Below are 24,422 nucleotides of genomic sequence, written 5' to 3' on the forward strand. Positions count from 1 at the left end.
CCTTTCCCGACGACCGCACACAATACAAGCAACCTCTGTTAGAGCAAATTGCACTGAATGATGTAGCTTATCATTTCTAGGCAGATGATTCACAGCTTATAAAAGAAACTCTTTGAAACAAGCGAGTCTAGCTGACACAATTTCGGAGATGGAGGGATGCATCAGTTCGGCCAATTCCAGGATGACGAAAGCATGTTGATGGTAAACGAGGAAAAGATCGAAGATGTACTGTTTGTCATAAAGACCAGTGTGAATCAGGTGACACCTCAAGATATGTGGGTAAGACAAGGATCAGTTATGTTCAGATTGTGAAAAACCTTGGCATCTACCTTGACCAAATTCAGTATGGTAACAGTCTGTTATACGCTTTCTGTAATGAACTGCTGAGTTCTGGAAGGTTCAGAACTGAGCAGTTCGTGTGATAGCGAAGAAGAGAAAGTCCGAACATATTTCACCAGTCCTGAACTCTCTGCACTGGCTTCAATTAAAGGAGAAAGTAGAGTTTAAACTCTTCTAAATGATGTATCAATGTGTTAACATTACAGCTCGAGAACATCTGTCAGAGTTGATACATCGGTATGAACCATCAAGACGCCTTGTCTGTTCCGACCAGTAACTGCTCCAAGTTCCTGCACGGCAGATGAAAACATGTTGCTCGAGGGCATCTGCCAGTTCTGCCGTCATCTGCTGGAAGACTCTTCCAGTCTCTGTAAACACAGCGTCCACATTGAGCTCCTTCAAAGTGTTCCTGGAAACCCACTAGAGATGCTACGATAAACCGATGCACCGGTGCATCGTCAGCAAGCTTTGCACGATGACACGATGCACGATTCATGTGATTTTGGGTCTTAACACATTTGTATCTTTTATTTTTTACACAAAACAGCCAACATGACTTGTTGGGAGTAAATGATGGGTACTTGGCTGATGAGTAGTTGTCCTATCTCTATTAACAGAAATGGCTTGGATTAATTGTTCAGGTGCTCAACATCAGACAACGTCGCGATACGTATGGTGTCGTGACCTCAGTATCGAGATACGTATCCTATGGTGAGGCACCTGTATTGAGACAGTCCTATAACCACCCTCGCAAACAATACACTGTCTAATCTTGTCGGATATCAAAATGACTCATTGTATCATCTGCCTCCCTCCCTTCCGTCTGTTGGGCATACTTAACTGTGTGCACCGTTGCGCTATATAAACTGCATTTGCCTTGTTACACACTGATCTGAATGTCTGTCATAACTCAAGTGTTTATGTAATCACGAAATGTGCGTTGCTTCCTTAAATTGTGCAGAGCGTTTCTTTTTACGGAAAATGTACATACAGGCCACATTTTTGAACGCAGCCTTATATCGGTGTTGTAAACTCCCGAACATTTCAGCCAGACAACTTGTCTGGTAACTCTCAGTTATCAGACTGGTTGGAAAGTTGCCAGTCCAGAATTTTCTGGATTAAGAAAAATAATAAGAAGGTAAATACGAGGAGGGAAACTGCGTAATGTTTTCAATTCTGTTTCAGTCAAGTTTTAGTCATTACACTCAAAGTCAGATTCTAGACCATCGGGCGTGCTGACCGTCGGGTTGCCAAACAGACCGAGTTGATTAAGCCCCATTTGACCTCAACCAAACTAAGGACACTTCTTGTGTATTCTTTGAAGACTGACACAGAACACTGGTGAACGCTTGAAAAACTGCAAAGTGTGATTGATACACGGACATTTTTCAGGTGTGTTTTTGTACAAGGCTGCTTTGGCCAACTGTTTAATAGACATGATGTACTTTATAAACGCTTGACGTCGTTATTTATAGCAGACGGACTATTTGCACCGGAAGGAATGGTGACGACTCCATTACGTCAGACATGGTCTACTGCGTGGGCACGTGGCGTCACATATCTCGACCAGGTGACCTCGGGCTTCTAAATACATAATCAAGTACATATGTAGACATCGACTCACGAGATCAATCAATTACATGCTCATCGATTAGTTCATACTGACATTTGACCCGAATAACTCACATTTAATCATCATTAGAGAAACACGACACACATTCTGACATGTTAGATTCCAGCATTGATAATTTGTTTAAAAGGAGAAAATAATTACACGTGTCAGCATTTTCAGAAGTAGAAAGACACAAAAATATACGTTATGTCAAAAAAACCCTAGAATATTTGTATTTTATTATGTTCCCACCTCACATACACACCACATTCAAATTACTTTAGGAATGGAGAGGAACTCTTTTCATGGCTGGACAACTTCCTTATTACAGTGGGTGCGACGTTTAGGTGCAAATGCTAACACCGTTATCGTGCAAATAATGCTTTCACCTTGTTAACGATGTTTTGAATTTATCTTCTTGCAATAACGAAAATGTCTATCCATTAAAGGTGTTTCTCTTCATCATACTAGCTTCTAAATGCCTATTAATGAAGTCACTCAAGGAATATCTGGCAGTGTAGCCAGAAACGACACATTTCTAAGGAAACCAGTTATTCTGAAGTCCTGCGTATGTCGAGCTACATGGTATTGTACATATTCAGTACACGCAGAAAGTCTGTGAAATAATCGTACGAATGGGGATTTATACAGGGACTGTTCCGTGTCTTTAGTTTTAATGCTGCATTGAGTTTGATATGTGTCAATGTACATCCCATTGATCCTATCCAAAATTTTATACACGTCCCCATGATGAACAGACACACAGACATTAAAGGATCGACAGGATTTTTTCGTTACTTGCTGAATAGTACATGGCAGTTGAATTTGTGTCTAGATACACTGGTGTCCATTTGTACGCTTGTGTTTCAAAATAATACATTGTCAGCCAACAGCATCAAGAACACACAACACTAGAGAGAAACATCTTTTGTTCGCTTGGAACAATCGAAACCACGTCGATAGTCAGAAAAGTGGGATCACTATCCAACTTTCTGAAATAAGTTGAACTCATCTTAAACGATTTATCCTGTTAAAGGTTCGTGTTCAGTAGAAGTTTGCAGTTTTAAGCATAACATAACTTAAAGGGTAGGTTTCGAAGACTGTAAATAAGTAATTATACTACAACCTCCTACCACCTTAGCGCTATAAATCTGTCACAGAAAATGAAATGAACCAATAATATTTAGGCATGGATTGGCCCTGTGATGTGAAAGGGAGGTAACTGCCGTCATGCACGAATGCTCTTTAACAGATTACTTATGAGTAACCATCATGGCTAATTATTTCTTCCTCTTTCGACGCTTGGCGAGGTGGAGATCTCGTCGTGCAAACATGAAGCTCACCTGCCTCCTATCATTTTGCTACGTGAATACGATCTTATTATACACTGTAAGTAGACTTGTGTGCGCATCTTGCATGATTCAACTAATCTTTAATAGCTAAGTCATTTAAAAGATATGTACTGTGGTTTGTTATTTATATTTATTTTGATCAATAATGATTTTAAGTTTTACATTTTCGTCCTGAGATGTGAAAATGAAACATATTTTCTAAAATATGTATGCACCATGCGATTTACGAACAAATATTATTTCTGCTTCCACCTCTGTATATTCAGTGTTGTGCTATATATTATAACTCAAACGAATTCAAGGAACGTTCGATTGTGTCCGATGGCTGTAGTTAGTCTGTCAGCTAATGTCCTTTTAATAAAGTTATATTAAAGTATCGGATGGTCTGGGTCCCGATCCACAAAATGTTTCGAGTGCTGCAACGTCCATATGCCTGTGACAAACTATATATACATACTACAAACAAAAAGTATGGGAACACATAATTTGATAGTCATACATAAACTTACACGTGGTGAGGCCATTTATATTCTAAGATAAATGCAACTTCTGTGTGCTCAATGGGCACTATAAACGACATGTTAGAAAATGCAGGGAAACAACTGATTCAATATTCGTTGAGTTTCACCACCCTTGTTTTAGACAATGTTTCATTTCACGCAAACTCAAAGATTATTGAAGGCTTTTCGGGAGCCTGTAATATAACATTTCACTTGTTACAAGACACGTTACTTATTAGGTTTTCAGGCAGTAGTATCAACAGGGAGGGCGATGACATGAACGTCCTTGAATGAACTGTGTACCAGAGCGCATTCTTGTATCGTATTTTAGTGTTTGAATATGTTGGATTTTAGATATTAACTACAATCTGTATATACCTTTCGCTCTCTCTTTTAAACAAGGCCACAGATGGGGCGAGTATTAACAACAAGCAACATGAAGGTATGGATACTCACAATGATCAGTTGTATCACATGTACTATTTGGGATTGCACCTTCTCAGTAAAGTACACATTCTAGAAACTTTGGGTTTATATTTATTATTTCAATTTACATTTAAGTGCCCATATTAAACCTTTTTATGGTTTGGTGTAAATGTGAGACTGAGTGTGGATGAGTGATTTTGTCACTGATAGGTTTGATACATATCAGTTTCTAGTCTGTCTCACTGTCCCTGAACCAAATTATTTTGCCTACTGCCAAACCCTCTCTGCAGTGCTAAAGCTTTATATGAAGCAAGTCCTGATTTCTTCTGGTCTCCCTGGGGGTACTTTTCAATCAAAATGGGTTTATTTGTTACTATCAATATTATATATGTTCAGAGACTTAACATTAGTCTAATCCGTGTCCATTATATCACACCTCTAACATGAACCTGACTAACTAACTTATATGCATAAGAATAGCTCTTGAACCCAGGGTTATGTCTTCTAAAGCTGTGCATATTCTTTCTCATCTGATGTGGGTAAAGGACTACCCCGAGACCAAGAAATAAAATATTAAATGCTAAAATACTTTTTTGGGTTGAATCACAGACGGCATTCGAACCCACACTGTCAGAGTCTGCCACGTAATAACCAGCATTACGCCACGTTGGTCTCTGCTGGCTGAATGGTTTAGATCGATGACTTTGTGTGTTGTCGATAAAAGGGTACTAAAGTCTGTACTGTACTGAGAAAGTGTTCTTCTGAATATATAGCAATTGTAACACGAAGGTATGTTTCTAATGTGGACAGCACATTCTCTACACATATGAACTCAGACCATGTTGATAGTGTGACCGATCATTTGGCTGTCTATTTTTGCCTGAACGTAGCCCTCTGACATGGCCCTCAGCAGGGAAAGGTCAAGGTCGTGACAAGCATAAACAACATCAACGAGTCATGATCGATGTTGATGACGTTTCCAACTTTTCTCCTACATCTTTATGTACGGGTGTTAGGTGTCGCACAGAACACGTGTTTAATCATAACTAAAATGATTTGCCTGTGAAAAGTAATATCGTCTTCGTTTCTAAATATGTCCTTGTACTTGCATGCTTCACATTAATAAAGGTATCCATGTTACTACTTCTATAGCCAAGCTTGTAAAAGGCCGGCTAATATTTTCTCCTGGATTCTATCACAGACGATGTATTGGTAGCAGAAATACGCGTCCATGGAAACCCGCGTCTCCATGACGAACTCGTCATACACGTGACGACAGATAAGCACAAGCATGAAGTGATGGTGAGCCGAGTTACTCATTCCGTCATCGGCCACGACACAGAAGGATTCATCGTGTCTGGAGATGAGGATGGAAATACAGTTTTCGACATGCACAGACTGCCGGTAGGAATATACGGTATAGTTTTTAGTTCGCGACCTGTTTTGAATCTCGTGTGTACATCGCTATTTCTGCTATAACCTCAGAATAGTAATAGGTTGCTTACCCTAAGCGTGAGTGAGTAAGCATGGTTTTACGCCATTTACTTATTCAAGTAGCTGTATTCCCAAAGTCCCACAGAAGTGATAAAATATTTGCCAATAAATGAAGTCTTACGTGTTTTGAAATACGATCTATAACATAATTGTAACACGATCAGTTCACAACTTGTATGAAATAAACCGATGGTAACTCAGCTAAACTGACGACCAATGTTAGTTTCTGTGACGTTTACTTCAGGACCATATCCATGATCACGCCAAGCACTTCTTCAGCGACATCGACAGCGGCACAATCATCAGCGTCGTCCACGGCAGCAAGGGAGATGTGCACGTAGTGAGTTGCGAATAAGTTGACAGAAGTTAATATCTAACCCCTCTCAAGCGGATTTAACTACAGTTTACTTACATATGAATATACTGAATATATGGTGAATATACAGAATGTGAGGTGCGGAAGGACGCTAACGTTGCATTTAATAATATTGACTGCCCGCATATATACTGCTGGCCTGAGAACTAATCGTCAACCAATAACAGTAGTAATAAGAGCAAACACAGCGAAATCTTAACGAAAGTGAACACTTATCCAAGACAGGTAACACAAGGTTAGTGAAGGGGTTATATTTCTCGCCAACACCACAACTAATTCATCATTTTCGTTTAGGAAGGCATCTTGAACCATATCTACATCATCGCTCCACCCGGTTCGCAGAGACGCCACCGACGATCCCTGAAACCAGACAGCCACACTCTGTACAAACAGAACAACACAATTGAACGTTCTCCAGACTTCCTAGAAGGTACGGAAGAGCCTCAGGAACACTACAAAGACATAGTCCTATTTTTAGAAGAAACATAATACCTACAAAAACCATATAGAACGATAGCCAGATGGCCTAGACGGTACGGCATCAGGACCGATAGCTCAAAGTACGCAAGGGACAAAACAGCAACGTTATCGGTAACTGAATTCAAAACACCAGCAATTTCTTACATTCAAAAGTAATAATTGGTTTATGAACAAAATTTGCCATCAAGTTTCGTTGCTATTGGGTTCTTTTAGGTTCTTCTAAGGGGTATACTGAATACTACATATCTCTTTTGACACTTTCTGACACTTAACTGACGTATTTATGTCAGTGTAAACAACTAAGGTTTGTTCTAACTTGGTGATTTACTGTAAGTTGGGTGTGTTGGCCTTTTTACCATAACCACAGCGATGGGCACCGGAAATGGGCTTCACATGTATTTTCCTTTGATGGGAATTGAGTCTGGGCCTTCGGCGTGATGGGTGAATGACGTAACGACTTGGAGATCCCAACAACACTAGCTGTACTTACTGGTGTGTTTGATTATGTCGTGGGTCACGTTTGGGAGTCCTTTGTGGAGTGTCAGAGCTAGACCAGATTCCTAGAAATCTACATATAGCAGGTGACTGAATGGTCCGACTCAGTGATTTTGATGATGGCATGCACACGGTCCTGACGCTGTGAGTCGTTGATGTTTTATCAACTGGATTGACTGATGCAGATTCAAATATTATTAAACGACCTTTTGTAGATGGAACAATACTGAGACTGGGTTAAACAACAAACAACGACACATGCGAGCACACGATCCAAAGTTCTGCTAGTTTCTGCTAGTTTCTGCATTAAAGATACAGGTTTTCATTCCAAATCCCATCTGTTGCAGTTCCCAAGATCTTCCGGGACAAGTCTCGATGGGTAGGATCTTACACCCAAAAGCCGACAGCACAGCCTTGGTCCACCCACAGACAGTATTTTGGAAATCCTTTTCGTACTCCTCATCGCCCTGGTCTCTTCGGCTCCAGGGCACTTCACAGTTTCCAACAGGGCAACTTCCGTCCAGTCCCAAACACCAACCCGAAGTCTGCGGTGGACACTTTCCATCACTCTAGACGCAGACGACAATCCACAGGCGATCCAGCTGTTGCTGAAGTGCTGGTGATAATCGACAAGGAGATGTTCAAGAGCTTCAACTTCAGTATGACCGAACTCGGCCTGTTTCTGCTGCACTTCTGGCATGCGGTGGGTAGTGTCATATTTCATATTTGATATAGCTGCTGGTTTATTGCAGCGTCTAACATCTCTGATAAGATTGTTCTCATAGTCTTTTGTTAATATCTTTGGGAACTCAACAAAGAATTCATTATGGATCGTTATTTTCTGCGCTTTTCCTCGGTATGTTTTTGTCTGAGTGGTGAATTCGATTTTATGCACTGCGGGTCCTGCGGTTGCAGGTGATCAGGAGAATGTAGGAACCCAGTAATCAGGCCAGCATACCGAGAACCACCTAATAAGAACGCCGATATCTGTTTTGGGAATGACATACTTGCGATATGAGTGTAAGGTGGGAAGCAATGGAGACGCATTACTGGGAACGTCACACTGCAGACTCCGTTCTGAGAACCCCAAAATACAAATTTCAAAAGAGGGAACGCGAAGGATGAAGCCAGGGACATTAGTTATGGAGATAAAGGTGCTATGTATCTTTATGGCATATACTTTAATATTTCGTCATCCCATGCCAGTTTACTGAATGAGGGACCAACGCAGTTGCCTGAAAGAATTTCTGAGAATACGTCTTTGAGGTATCCTATAACTGACTTCAAGCACATAAAGACAGCATGTGTAACATTAACCCTAATGTAAATGCTAAACTATTTTTTGTCCAGGTTGACTTCAAGTTTCGTACTCTGTCCGATCCCCAGATCAGGCTGAAAGTCAGACAATATGGTGCTTTTCAGGTACGTTTAGCATGGAAAATTTCTGTACAATGTAAACATTAGTATTATGACAATGTTCTTATCACTTCCAACCACGATCCATTCGCGTATTTCAATGTAACCCTAAGGAAATCATTAAGCAAAACGTGTTTATTTAGTGTGTATAAATGGTGGTTATACTTAAAATGGAAAGCGATCCATGATGTGGAATACACTGCAATATCTTGCAGTCATCACAACTTTACAGGAATAGGTACATGGTATTACCTCATTACCTCGCGTCGCCACTTCTACTTGTTCGTTCTGTGATCAATGCATGGTGTGTCCGCAGTTCGGCCAGTACCAGCCGTTTATAGAGAAGAGCCGGATTGACCAGACCTCTAAGCAGATCTCACTGTACGACACTCTTGCGGCCTTCAGGGACTGGATGAAGAAGTACGAGAGCAACAAGAACTTCGTCAGACACGACATCGCCGTGCTGCAGACAGGGTAGGTGACGTCCATGTCACTGGTCAGATAACAGTATCGCCATGGTGTAAACAGGGTAGGTTCCACAGTGTCGTTACAGTCGGATGCAACATCTCAAAACAGGTTAGATGACGTCAACGCAGGTGCAGCAAATAGGGAAGGCCACGTCGGTGATGTTTAAATTCGGACATAATATCGTCATGCTTCTTATGGGGCAGGTAACGTCATTGTTGTTGCTGTCAAACAAATCATCAAGTGCTGTAGAGAAGGTAGGGTATAATTTTGTTACAGTAGGTCTTTGTTTGACTCGGACCTCTGAATGCCTTGACCTCAGAACACCTTGACCACTGGATAGCTTGACCCCTGAATACCTTGACCCTAGAACACCTTGACCCCAGAACACCTTGACACATTTATTCAAGTCATCAGTAAACGCCAGTCACTGAGATAATACACCACTTCTATATCATAGTTTTTGGAGTATTACATAAGAATATTAATGGCGACGTGCAGGATCAAGTCTGAATCAACCTTGTTTTTGCAGCGAGGACCTTTGTGAGAAAAAGGAACAAGGGGAATGCTCAAAACAGACTTCCGGTGAGTAAACCCCATTCTTCTCCAGCAAATTCTGAACTGATTTACGTGACTGTTGTTTAACGAGGTAAATTAAAACAGAGTTGTAGGACTGCGTTCTGTAAATAATCGACAAGCCTGTCGTCCTGTCTGTCATCATGAACAGCATCTCACACCGTCGGCTACAAGACTACCAAACAATAAAGTCAGTCGAACATTTAGACGCCCCTCGGGGCAAACGATGTCGTAAGTTAACTTAAGAAGATAAACTGAATCATACACGCTCCTACATACGTACTTCTACAACCTGACGGGCATTGCATCCACCCACAGAAGGCACAACGTACACCGCAGTCTGTGGTACAGTCCTTGATGCAAATATATCCAAGAAAGCCAACGCAAGTCTAGAAAATGTGGCAAGTCTAACTTTCCACAGCATGAGGATAAAGAAAGTCATTATGTATTATTTCTTTACAATGAGCTTTTTTCAGTAAAACATGTTTATTTCACCTACGATTTTGGTCGTTATTCTGTGTACACTTACATTTTCTGTTCCCAGGAATCGGTTTCGTGAGCGGCGCATGCATCTCTGCCCGGAAGTTCCCCGGTTACACATACGACGTGGCCATCAGCGAGGTTGGCAAGAGTTTCAAGGGTGTGCTGGTGACAGTGCACGAGATCGGGCACCTGTATGTATTATTTTAGTCGCTACAGTTCACGAGATTGGGTACCTGTATGCATTAAGTCGCTACAGTTCACGAGATCGGGCACCTGTATGTATTAAGTCGCTACAGTCCATGAGATCGGGCACCTATATGTATTACTTTAGTCTCTACAGTTCACGAAAGTGGGTACCAATATGTTCGTGGTTGTGAAATATTACCAAGAATTATTTGACAAATAGCATGAATGTTGTTAGAATTTAGTCAGCAACTATTTACCCGTATCACCTTTCCATTTAAATCGCTGTATGGACCAGGCAAACCTGCAACTGATAACATCATCAACAAGCCATGCCATCAGAGTACAATGACACACTATCAACCAATCCACACAGCCTGACGTTGTGGGGACTCTCTCATATGAGACTCTAAGCCCCAAACGTTGTCTGTGCGCTGGGGTAAACTAGTGGTTGAGGCGTTTGCTTATCACGCCGAAGACACGGGTTCGATTCCCCAGATGGGTGAAGCCCATATCTGGTGATTTGTTGAAATCGTGCTAAAAAAACTAAACTATCAGTAAAATGTGAAAAGGGTGAACATACATGTCTTTAAACTACAATGGAAGGGCTGTCAGTGAACATATTGATTGGATGAACAACCGTATACCCATCCTCCAAGCCTATAATGTTGATCAGTACTGCAATGCAACTATTCACTTGTCAGGACACGGTATCATGTTGTCAGCGCTGCTGGTGTTAAGTCTTCTATAGTTCCACTCTCCTCTGTGCAGAGGTCCTTAATCGTACCATTACCAATGGTTGCGGATTAGCAAAACCGAGATTATGTTTCTAGGTATATTAGCAATATATCCACGGTCTCTGGTTTCAACAATGTAACTGCGTCACTTTGGGTGTTCCTTTCACATCAACATGACACTCCCTCACATAACAGAAATAGTATTTAAAGGGACGTGTACTGAAAGTCTCGTCATACTGCCCACAGACTGGGTTCCCACCACGACGGCGAGGGCAACAGCAAGGCGTGCTCCACCACCTCTGGCTACGTGATGAGCTACCAGAGGGACAGCGCCTTCAACTTCACTCGTTTCTCGGACTGCTCCAAGGCTAGCATCAAACACTTTCTGAGCAGGTGTAGTATAACTAGGGATTAACTCATACTGATACCTGTTCATTGTTTACTTCTCTCAATGAGTGTGCACTGATAGAAACATCACCGTCAATTATGTCCCGGTTGTTTGGATTCTTCAATGACAAAATGAAAGGCAAAACTACCAATTTTACTAAAATGTTTAACTAAGGTTTAATTAAAAGTGTTGTTTATAGCCTATGGCCACTTTAAACAAAAGACATGCTAAGTGATGCACGTTGTGGTGTCTGATGTATAAACACGCTTAGCATTTGCTAGGAAGTAAACCTACCGACCCAAAACATTTATTATATAACTCTTCGTATTATTTCAAGTAGCTGTTTATTTCCAAGTAGCCATGCTCATAAAACCAACCTATAGAACATAGCTGACAATTCTTTCTCATGTGAATATAACATGTCAGCCTTCTTATGGCTGTCTCCTTTGGTCGGTTTGGTCGCCTCATGGTTTTCTTATGGTTGAGGTCGTCACGCTGAAGACTCGTGTACAATGTCCGAGGTCAATGCCTGGTGTCCCCCGTCGTGACATTGACTCCATATTGCTAAAAGCTGAAACTGAACTCACTCACGATTTTCCGGTATTTCGCTGGTTTGGTGTGGTCTGTCACCACATGTACTAGCAGCTGTTTTGTCTTGGGGTTGTTTTCAAGTGATGTCAAGAACGTGGTCCTAGGGTCACGCTAGAGGTGCACGGGTAGGTGTCAGTTGGTTTAAACAGGTACCAAGAAACCGATGCTGTCGTAATGGATGGATGGAGTGGTGGCTTTACTGGTGTATTTGTACCCAGAAGCATTTGTTGTTGCTCTTGATCTCAGTTTCGTGTTTGTCTGACCCAGTGGCAACAAGGAAAAAACATGTCAAATACGCGACCACGTTCTGCCAGTCTGATGACAGGGTGTAATATATGGCTGATTTTCCCGTCCAGCATGTGGTGCTCCCAGTGTAACATGACAACAGGGTGTAATGTATGTGTGATTTATCCCATCCAGCACGTAGTACTCCCAGTGTAACATGACAACAGGGATTAATCTATGTCTGATTTATCCCATCCAGCTGGTAGTACTCCCAGCGTAACATGACAACAGGGTGTAATGTATGTGTGATTTATCCCATCCAGCACGTAGTACTCCCAGCGTAACATGACAACAGGGTGTAATGTATGCCTGATTTATCCCATCCAGTGCGTGGTACTCCCAGTGTAACATGACAACAGAGTGTAACCTATGTCTGATTTATCCCATCCAGTACGTAGTACTCCCAATGTAACATGACAACAGGGTGTAACCTATGTCCGATTTATCCAATCCAGCACGTGGTACTCCCAGTGTCTGCGGGAGACGTCCAACGACGGGTACGACTTCCCCAGCACGCTGCCAGGACAGTACATGACCATCGAGGACCAGTGTCGCTACTACGTGGACGGGACGCCATGCTCGGTATGTTTCACACAAACGTTAGACATACAGACAATCAAGACTATGAGTCGTGTAAAGTCATTGTTATTTTGAAATGTACATAATGCAACTGTGACATCATATTAATATGCACTGAAAATGAATCAATAAATTTTATTGGACTTTAAATGAAGCTCAGATGATTTTTTTTCTGTCAGTATAGTTACATTAACTTGGTCAATGGTGTCACGTAGATCCAACATGTGACGACGAGAAATTTCGCTGACTCATTAGTTATGCTGGCTAATGAGAGTATGCGTATTGATAAAGTGATAAAGCATGATATGTATATCTACAGGAGAGAGCCTACCCGCTGTCCGAGCGATGTGAGAGGCTGTGTTGCGAGGCTAAAGGCTACAGAATCAAGAGGCGGGAACCCGCTGTAGACGGGACAGACTGCGGAGGTGACAAGGTGAGGATCTTTAGTATCACACATTCTCCATATTTCTATTGTATTTCTTCCTGAACATTCATTTAAATCACACGTCGTATAATGCAAGTGCTTTTCATTATTGATATTTTTTGTTCGAAGTTTCATTCAGAAGTTGCTAGGACTCGGGGAGCAAAGTAGTTATCATGCTATTACAACTGTCCACGCCCCATTCTGAGTCAGTAATCTTAAGAGTAAGCAAAAAAGGCATTTGGTGAAAACATTACTTTATATTATTTTCTTTATTAGCCCATTTCATACTTGTTCAGGCTATTTCGTGTCAGTAGTTCACATATTAATCGATAACTCATTTTGATATTTCTGTCAGCTCATTGAAGGGCTGGTCTCTTTCTCAGGGTTCAACATTCCCTGATCATTAGATTGCCAGTTTGTTTGTTAGAACGGAACATGTCTCTTTGAAAGTGCTCACGGTCCCTGTTACAGGTGTGTTTCAATGGGGAGTGCCTACCGAAAACAGACATCAAACCCTAATCGGAAGCCAATCACCTGGAGTATGTTGTGCATGATCAGGAAGGAAGAAGAATGAAAGCCATCAGCTCTAGAACAGAAACATAAGAGCATATTTGCTTTTCCTCACATATTTCTTATGTCCGCGTTTGCGTATTATTCTTTAAATTGAAAATACGTTAACAGTAATATAACTAAAGTTTAAGATTGCATGATACTACTGTTAACCTGTTTACGTCATATATACATAGATATAAAGGTCAGAGTTCAGAAGTCAGAAGTAGGAGACAACAGCGATTGTTTGGTTCTGTCGGAAATTAACTGTACCAATCCAGAAACCGAATTTCGGGATATATAGTGCATTTTTGTAGAATGTATTTCATGAGTGCCATCCGGTATGTGAGGGTTCCGGGTAAAGGGAGTTCCACTGAATACCGTTTTTTTTTCAATAACATTTGGGTCAATAATTGAGCAAGGAACGTCCGGTGACCGTATTTCTTGATACTGATGCTCGAACACCACCAGTATCACCTGTGTGGCCTTGTAATAATACTGAAGTCAGCATCTCTCGCGTAAACTGTCATCAAAGATGCACATTGTCTGATACCTATGTGTGCTTTAATAAAGTTTAATTCACATATTTGTGCAGTTTCGTGAGTCCATGCGTATTTTATGTACTGCAGGATCAACTGAAATCGAGTGAAGAACCAAGCAGAAGGGGTGAGAACAATTACCTCCTGTTCAGGTCCTGACTAAGTAGTAAGCGTAAGGTGCATCTGCTTTCTACCTGTGCCCTCACATATATATTCTCTTCAAGAACAGGCCATGGGCAGACCCTGCCAGGTGTGTTTATGTGGGTCACCTGTATCAATCTTGTCATATTCTGCATCTCAGAAATAGGAGGTCAAGTGAAAAGGGGTTTTACGTTGCCCTTAAGAATATTTCGCTTATATGACGATGTGCATGCATGTATATGTGTGGCTGCTTGTACTAGCCCAGACTTAAGCTGGTTTTATGGTGCTAGCTCACTGAAATACCATGCCGCGGTTAAGCATGAATACCCAACTCATATACATTATACCGACAACGAGCCGACAGTTCTAGTTGTACTCTCTAATAGTGAGCCCGAGGCTGGGCTCAACATGTACCATATTTTAACATCCTTTGGTATGACAACCCGGGATCGAACCTGCAACTTTCCGCTCAAGTCACAACACCACGGAGGTGCTTCCATACAATGAGAACAGACTGTTTTTGAAGACAAGTTTTAATGTGATGCTGTACATTCTCATACAATGTGCTTTGGGATTCTTTCATACTAAATCATTTCTCATGCCACAATCCCCATGTTCAAACACACATGTGGTAACTCTTCGACTCATAGCACTTTATCATCATGACTCAATAATATACGTCTATGGGTTTTTACTAAAGATATTTTGTTGGTCCAGACTTTCTCCTCCGGTGTTTGGATCTGGATTTTAAAATACTGTCAAAAGATTTCACAGGAAATACTGTTAATACCATTCTTGACATTCACTATGAATGTGCTTAATAAGTCAATACTATTGTTCCTTATGACCAATATACGATCCTTATGTACTTTATGATGTAGCTTGACATCACTTCATAATACAATGATGACACCTTAGATAAAAAGAACATCCTTAAATATTAATAAGAACTTCATTGATGGTTCATTGATGGCCAATGAATACATCCTCCTTGACAATGAAAGAACATCCTCTACGATCACATAAAACAATCCCGATTTGTTTCAAATAAGAACATCTCTGATAATAAGTTGTTGTCCACAAAGGATATCCTTATATATATTTTCTGCCATAGCTTCTGGGGAATCAATCCCTGGTCTTCAGCACAATGAGCGGGCACATTTATCATTAGGCTACCTCATCCTCCCCCTCCCCTCAACACTTTAACAAAGAGTTAAGACAAAAGTAGTACTAAAATTATTATTTAGCTTGACACCTAACTCAATAACTCTTTTGAGAGAGAAAACTATTTTGCACAAGGTTGCAAGAGTGACGTTCGTGACATCACTCCAGAAATAAAGAGAATGTTGAACGTGTTAATGGTTTTGTCGTAACATTATGAAGACATGGTGCACTGAATAATGGAAGATGTAACAGTAGATTCCTGTAGTCATGGGATGCCCTGAAGCATCATCTTCAACTGATCCACTGCATTTCGTAGAAGTGTACATGCTCCCTTACCAACCATAGAGAAGGGCTTCCTCCTAAATAATCTTGCTTAGCAGGTCAGTATGTTTGAACTGTTAGTGACTTGTACTGAAAATAGTTTTTTGTCCACAAAACAATAAGGCTCACTTTGACCTATCAAATTTGCATGGTTAAAATCAAGTTTGTGGTTCCTGCCACAGAGAAAGTGTCCTGGTATGCAGAACTAAAGCACTATTTTCCCACATCTCGCATCACCTTAGAGAATACAGTCCTCTATGTCTCACACACAATAACACGTCAGGAACCACACACACTTCTCACACAATATCAACAGATAATATACATATCACATTATTATCAAGGGAAAATGTAACCTCTTGTAGGACTAGTCATATAACAATCATTATCAGTAATACAAAGGGAGATAATCATGGTAATACATAGAGTCAATCCACTTTTTGGCTAATATGAATAGTACTCAAAAGAAGTTAAGGATCAATTAATTATTTCATATTTCTGGAGTTAATGTTCCATGGCATTACAGGTAGGACAAATTAACTTCAGTGATATGAAAAAGACCACATGATGCATGACTGATCAACTATACTAACTTGAAGGAATCAGGTTGCTCTTAACATCCTTTGAGTAGCACATTTTGAAACATTTCAAGCATATCAAAACATGTTAATTATAGGAATGAAGTAGATATGAACTGCTACACAAAAGATGACAGGGGTGACCACTGTGCTCATCTGCTGCAGCAAGCCAACAAGCACAGAGGAAGTGATGACAAGCACAGAGGAAGTGATGACAAGCACAGAGGAGCTGATGACAAGCACAGAGGAAGTGATGACAAGCACAGAGGAAGTGATGACAAGCACTGAGGAACTGATTACAATCACAGAGCTGATGACAAGCACAGAGGAAGTGATGACAAGATCAGAAGAAGTGATGACAAGCACAGAACTAATGACAAGCACCAAGGAACTGATGACAAGCACACATGAGCTGATGACAAGGACAGAAGAAGTGGGGGTGACTACTGTGACTTGTTCATCCAATGCAGCGAGCCGACAAGCACAGATTAGCTGATGACAAGCACAGAAGAACTGATGACAAGCACTTAGGAGCTGATGACAAGCACTTAGGAGCTGATGACAAGCACGGATGAGCTGATGACAAGCACAGAGGAACTGGTGACAAGCACTGAGGAAGTGATGGCAAGCACACAAGAACTGATGACATGCACAGAGGAACGGGTGACAAGCACAGAGAAGTGAAGAACAGCATAGAGGGACTGATGAGAACAGAGGAACTACCGTCCATCTTCAACTACATATGCTTTAAAGTCACCTGAAGTTATTCTGTGGGGACATACAATGTTTCATATCATAAATATGAAATGTACATACACAATTTGAAAGATGCACTCACATCACTGTATGCAGAATTACTTAATCACAATGCATTTAAAGGCATCAGAAAAATGTCACAAGAAATCAAGTATTATACAAAATTGTTGAAAGCACAGATCTTAATACAGATTGTTATATTTTCCATGTAAAACAAGACTAGATTAACAACAGACTATTACATTATGAGCATATGTGCTTAGAGAAGGAGGTGAACAGAACATTCAGGGACAATAGGAAGAAATCTACTAAAGAGGAAGTGAAGTATTTTCAGATTTTGTTCAACACTGTTACCAGGCCAGCTGGAGATACAACACTTAATTTAGCAAACTGATGATACACAGAGTAAAGAAATGTCTTCATTAGATCTTCAAACATGATTTTCATGCGTCCAATCAAAAGACAGGAAAAAAAACTAATAAATTGTGAAACAAACAGAAAGCTTAAGGAAGACACATTCACAGAAAAAGTTCACTTTCAAAAGAACACATACGAGGGTTAAAACCATAGAGTTTTGTTTTTTCTACTTTTGCAGTTTGTACAAATGCACTGTGTGATAAAAAACAATAATTGATAACATACCAATGATAAAAATGGCATTACTGAGCACTACACATAACAATATCTGAAAAATATGATCCATGAAGACGGTGAGATGGCAGATATAGAGGCAATTTCCATCTAAATGACCTATCTTTCAGAAATGTACCCTAAGACAAGAATCTGTATTACCCTGTAGACAAGGTGGAAATATACAGGTTATAACATACAGTCCATATATACAGTAGCAGCCAGTGCTAATATATCAAGACAGTGCAACTATGTAACATGTGTAATATGTAATACAGAGTCATGTCTTCCTGCAAGGTCATGTAATAATGATAAAAATCACGAACTTCACAAAAAAGACATTCAGTTTGGTATTAAAAACAACAGAACATTCCAAACCTTTTTAACTTGGACTTTTGATTTTGATACAGTGTAAGGATTAAGTAGATCATTAATGCTGATCTGACCAGAACAAGGAATTTAAAACAACAACTATGTTTGACCATGTGTTCGACTAACAGTGAAGGTTGGTTTAGATCTGTTGAAATTCTGAGGCCACAGTTATTTTCTGTATCGAAAATCAAGGATATTACTTTGCACCTTGATTTATTAATGAAGAAATGTGAATGGTTTTGCTGACAAGTGATTGGTCTGAACGTACATGATATCACTGTGACTTGGTTTCAATATACATGTACTTTTATATTCATAAACTAACCACTTCAAGGATTATCAGCCTTTATAAGTGACGTCTTGAAAACTTTCTTTATAAATTTACCCTCCAGTGTGTTGTTGCTGAATAGATGACTTTCTCATCATTGTGAAAACAGTTCTTAAGAGCATAATGAAAGGATATCTCGAAACATAAGAATAATAGCTAGCTGTATGAGGTGTAGCAGAACTAAAACTTCATCATATCACCACTCTACTGAATCTTACTTCGTTGGGCCTACCTTACGAATACAGCACCACAAACTTTAAAGACTCTTATACATAATTGTAGGTGATAGGGTTAGGGTTAGGGTTAGGGTTAGACTTAGTGTTAGGGTAGGTTAACCTAACCCTGATGCCCTCACGAGAAGTTGTGGGGCTGTATTCCAAAGGTGCTCCCTTCGTTGCTATATGACCCGTGAAGGTCCCTGGGTAGAGTAGGTCTTCAGCAACCCATGCTTGCCATAACAGGCAACTATGCTTGTAGTAAGAGGCAACTAACAGGATCGGGTGGTCAGACTACCTGACTTGGTTGACACGTCATCGGTTCCGAATTGCGCAGATTGATGCTCATGTTGTTGATCACTGGATTGTCTGGTCCAGACTCGATTATTTACAGACCGCCGCCATATAGCTGGAATATTGCCAAGTGTGGCATAAAACTAAACTCACTCACTCGTTGCTATACATGTGGCTGAAAGGGAATCATCATCATAATTACCGATAAATTAAGTTTTCTACTTACTTAAGCTGATTTCAGGTTTGAAAAGTATTTCAGTTACGACATCACAGTACATTAACAATGAACGAAAGGCCTGAAATACCTTGAGGACTTTTACAACTTCCATGTGAAGAGGATCTAGAGTTGAATGACCAAAAAGTAATAGAGGATTTGCCAGCTTCAGCCCATGTAAATATCAGACACTATTTATCATTGTAAATATTTCAAAGACTACCACCTATTTACTTCAGTTAGTTCAAAGCCCTAAATTCTCACAGTAAAAGCCCTTCAGACTGACCACCCTATCCATGAGTTGCTGCTAACGATAATCTGAAGTTGCTGACTATTTTAACTAAGACCCTCTGTTGATTGTGGATCATGATAGGAAGACAAATCTAGTATTCATTACCAGCATGAACATATTCTCTATCAAAATCATCATCACCCCCCAGCCATAAATTATGATCGGTCATTTGCAACAACCAGACATCCTAAATGTTTATCATGGCTGAATAAAACTAAGAGATAATGTGAAGCTTGGCAAGTTGACAGATTCTCAGTGTCATACTTTCCTGCAATCATTGTGAATTAATATATCTATGTCAATGCTGAACTGGCAGAAAAGTAGAAATTCAAAACAAGCTAAAACATATATATATACATGTCTATATTTTTCAGTGTGAAACACTTAATATATGCATTGAAAGCGCTGAATATATTTGCTAAATACTGAAACATCAAAACATGAAGGTGTCAAGATGAATAAATAATAAATGGTGGACATTTGGATTAATAGTGGGTCAATGTTACTTGATATATTTTTAATGAACTGCTCTTCAATGAGTAAATAACACGGCCATACATGAGAGTGAATGTTATACCGACACTTCATCACTAACACCCATTTATCACATCAAGACGCACCAAGACAAATCTTCACAATGGAGGAAGGATGTGAGCAAAGATTCAAAAACCACGACCAGTCATTCCATCTGAGTATAGAACACTGTCTGCTGATTCAATGCATCATTCAAACATACAAAAACATGTTGACGAAAACCTCAACATCACCAAATTAAGATCCATTCCTCCATTGATCAGACTGAGCATAGATAGTGTCTGTCAATATAATAACTGATGTCAGCGGCAATCTTAAAGTCCCTAACATAAAACACCTACTGACCCACTGCAACATATTCATCTGGAACTGGAGACCAGTAGTCACTTTGTTCAAGGCAAATTAGCAACCATAACAACCACATGAATGACAGTGATTGGATATCACATATCTGTCAACCATAGTGGCAGTAACAAACTTTAACAGGTTATGGTGATGTGTGCGTGATGTTTGAAAGCAGACTACAGAAAGCTAAGTGAGCATTAGATGGTGTGATGTAACAAGGCATACAGGAAGTGTGTTCAAGAACTAATGGGACTGGGAACAAAAAGAAATTCTGATTGGTGTGTTTGAATTGACATGGATGACCTAACACTCCTTGAATTGTGATGGAAAAGCTTCACCAGGAAATGGACACTGTCTCATGCATCCAGGTGTGACCCTTCAACAGTCAGCTCTCTGTGGCTCAATTCAACTACGACCTGTAAATATGACCAAACCATCAGTGGGCTGTATCTTTGATGTATGTATCTATGTTCTCCATCTGATTTCTCAAATATATATATACCTTTACTGTTGAAGGATTTTCCATTGGTCAATGTTGCAGACAGATCCTGAATGATTTGTGCATTTGATTCACACCTCTGTGAATTTGTGCTGTTTACTAATGATGTGTGCCAATACCCATCCCCTTGCAAATGTGTAAAGATTTCCTCTCCCACATTTAGATTTGATTGCTGTGTAATGTTTGCAGCCCCATCTACTCAGGTCAGTTCTGCAGACTCTGCATGTGTCCCCTTAACCAGTGTCATCAGCCTGGGGGTCTGATAGGGCTGGGCGACGTAAAAAGGATCGGTGGAGAATGATTTTCTGACAGCCAAAAGCACTAGCGAATGGGTACAGTTTGTCTTTCATAACAACAGTTTCCTTTGATAGTTTCTCCTTGTCATCAATTATCACTTGGATCATGTCATCGAAAGCACCAAGTCCTGATGGGTATCGAGTGTCACCTCCAGTGACAACAAGCAATCCCCTGTGCAGGAAAACACCAAAATTGTAGCGGTCAAAATTGGGCATTTTTGCAACATTAAACACAGCACCATCTTCAAAGATTTTCATGACACTTCCATTTGTTGTACATACAAAAGCTTCATCTCCATCACTCAATGCTCGGCTTTCGGTGATAGGTGTTGGGAACAGATGAACTATTGTTGCAGTTCCATTTGTCAGATTCATAGCTTGAACTTCCTGTGTGCGTCTGGAACCCATACCACGTCCACCAAAAACAAACAGAGTATTACCAATGACTGCACAAGATGTTGAATATACACCAAACCGAAGGTGACTAAATTGATGCCACTTCCTCTCTAAGATGTTGTATACATACACACTGGCAAGTGCTCCTTCTCGCTTGTTGCAGCCACCAACAACATACAGACAGTCATTAGATGCAACCATTTCATGGTAGCAGCGATTGTCTGGCATCTCCGGACAGTGAAGCCACTGGTCGACACTGCTATCGTAGTCTAGGAGGTAAGTCTTACGTCCATGCCGTCCTGATATGTAGATATGATTGTTGTAAGCACAGACTGCAAAACCTGCCCCTGGATCCAGAGGGAGTTGCTCAAGGGCAAACCACTTGCCCTCCAGGAAGCTGTAAGCATTGACTGAAGGCAACAGTCCTGCTGACACTCGCACACCAATTGTTACTAACACTTCTTCATAGTTCCTTGGCTTCTGCGCCTGCTTGAGATCAACATATGTATGCATTTCCTTGTTGCAAATATCTTCATCAACAATGGTTAGATTATTTTCACCATCAGCACTTCCGTCAATGCGATCAGCTAGGGTAAGAAGTTTATGCAAACAGACATCTGATAAAAGGGACGTCCGCACAGTTTTACAGATGTCTCTGAGGAAGCCTTTCCTTCTCTTCCAGTCATGTTGAACCCAACGCAGGGCAATATCACAAACCATGTCCTCACTTGGAACCTTGAGGTCATCATTGGAAAGCACCTCTTGGAGGTCAGGGCACTCCAAGCCTATGATTTCTTCTTGGTTCCCAACATCCACAAAATATTCCAGGACAAAATCCATTGCCTTTTTCTTCAAAGACTCACAGTTGAGACATTTAGCTAGCTGCCATATTCCAATCGCATTTTCCACAGACAACTGATCAACATAAAATTCCTCACATCTTTCTTGCAGGCAGCCCATTTGTAAAAGTGTTGCTGCTCGAAGAATTTCCTCCACATTATCAACGCATACAATGTTTCCCTGACCATCATAATAGAAATCTAGTATATCTCGGAATGTTTCAATAGTGATGCCCTCAAGAGTAACCTTTCCATCCAGACTTTCTCGCATGCCTGAGGAAAACATGGCATGGAAATAGTCAGATATGGCTGACAGGAACACCTTATGACAGCGGAAGATTGTTCCCTGGATGTCAATCTCTGTGTCTGTGAAGGAACCAGCGTCATACTTCCGTTTGAATCCTTCCAAGACCGAGATGGCAATACAGTTTCTCCAGTTACAAGTCATTGCCCTCCTTTCACAAAACCTCTGTACCACTGCAACATGACAGAAATCAGCAATAAGCAGCACTGGCATTTGGTTGTATTCATACATTTAACACTAAACATATCAAAAAAGAAAATCATAAAAAAGGGATGAACATATACTACTGGGAATCATATCTATTCTAGCCTGTCCTGATTTCATATCTTAATATATTTATATTGCAGTCATACCAAAAAGTGTATGGTAGATCATGTTAGGTTTTTCTGTGGATGGAAAGACCTCACTCATATCCCCTCGTCCCTCGTCTTAAATTTCTTCCTAGCCAAATAATACCACCTCAATATAAATTCCTCATCTAATAAGGATGAGTTTTAACATGTTTCTTTATTTGTATCGGAACAAACTGAATGACATATTCAGCTTCTGAAAATGACATATTCGGTGTCTTACCCAAGAAATGGTAGTGTAGCAATTCAAACAAATATACCCCAAAAAATCAAGCTAGCTTTGGCCTAAAGTGGGCGATCCTTTATCGGGAAGAGTTCCGCCTGTAACCCCCATCTTTTTACATAGAATATTGCCATCTTCCCTGGTGTAATATTCCTACACTGAAACAAGTTCATTGATGTGTTTTTAAAACATATCTGTTCTTGTTTACTGAATGTATATTTAGGGTGAGGTATGCATGTCAGTTTGTAATTTTGGCTTTTGATTGGGGTGGGGGTTACGGGTGGAACTCTTACCCGGTATTCTATTCCAATCACACTGCATTTTACACATTGCAACACTACTGACCCATTTCAGGAATACAATCACAGTAAAATGACGGGGAACATACAGACAAGTATACACTTACCTGTTCATCTGAATAGATGTCTATCTTTTAATACAGACATAAGCAAGTTCTCAAAACTGAATTGTGCATACGCTCCGATCGATGGTCAATTCATTCTGAAACATTAGGTGAAATTGTCTGAGAAAAAAAAAATAGAGTCACATTGACCTTTCAAAGGTACGAATGAAGTCTTTTCAATTTTGCCATTATGTGCACCAGATAGTCCACAGTCTGGTTAGATGTCATTTTTACCGCAAAATAAGTTGATATTTGGCGGTAATTCGTGAGAAAATGTGCTGAATCTGACGTGTTTTTCGCCCTATGTACCAAAAGCGGAAGTTTACAGGCATAAATGTCTGCAGTTGCCTCCCTTCGTAAAGACTATTTTACCTACAACAATTTACAGCATAAAAATGTGTACAATGGATGTCACGTGATTGACAGCTCAGATTCACTTGAAACAACAACTAAGCAAACAATCTGTAAAATCGTCACGATGTGTTTCATCCCCGTGTACACCTTTATGAAAATGGGTTGTAGTCAAAAGGGCCAAAAATTGAAAAAGTCAAAAGAGACAAAGAAATTCAGAAAGGGTAAAAGGAAAGCCCAAAAGGTTATAGATCAAATTGAAATAAGGACGTACTAACTAGTATACAT

General features: G+C 40.3%; 2 protein-coding genes across 2 annotated transcripts; one reads left to right on the forward strand and one right to left on the reverse strand.

Annotated features, from left to right (window-relative positions):
- The first annotated feature begins 3,267 nt into the window (after positions 1-3,267).
- LOC137291183 (A disintegrin and metalloproteinase with thrombospondin motifs like) lies at positions 3,268-14,336 on the forward strand. Its single transcript, XM_067822473.1, has 14 exons — positions 3,268-3,340; positions 4,206-4,245; positions 5,431-5,633; positions 5,968-6,063; positions 6,394-6,529; positions 7,422-7,777; positions 8,425-8,496; positions 8,807-8,964; positions 9,488-9,540; positions 10,076-10,205; positions 11,181-11,327; positions 12,654-12,780; positions 13,097-13,210; positions 13,673-14,336. Exons 1-14 carry the CDS (start codon positions 3,284-3,286, stop codon positions 13,718-13,720), a joined length of 1,737 nt encoding a protein of 578 aa, XP_067678574.1. The 5' UTR covers positions 3,268-3,283; the 3' UTR covers positions 13,721-14,336.
- A 6,095-nt stretch (positions 14,337-20,431) lies between these two features.
- On the reverse strand, positions 20,432-24,062 carry LOC137290968 (kelch-like protein 24a). The gene is made up of 2 exons (XM_067822199.1): positions 23,787-24,062; positions 20,432-22,980 (listed from the first exon to the last, which is right to left on the reverse strand). Exon 2 carries the CDS (start codon positions 22,949-22,951, stop codon positions 21,206-21,208), a length of 1,746 nt encoding a protein of 581 aa, XP_067678300.1. The 5' UTR covers positions 22,952-22,980; positions 23,787-24,062; the 3' UTR covers positions 20,432-21,205.
- Between the last annotated feature and the right edge of the window lie 360 nt (positions 24,063-24,422).

The sequence above is a fragment of the Haliotis asinina genome, chromosome 7 (genome assembly GCF_037392515.1).
Source record: "Haliotis asinina isolate JCU_RB_2024 chromosome 7, JCU_Hal_asi_v2, whole genome shotgun sequence".
In the NCBI taxonomy this organism is placed as follows: Eukaryota; Metazoa; Mollusca; class Gastropoda; order Lepetellida; family Haliotidae; genus Haliotis; species Haliotis asinina.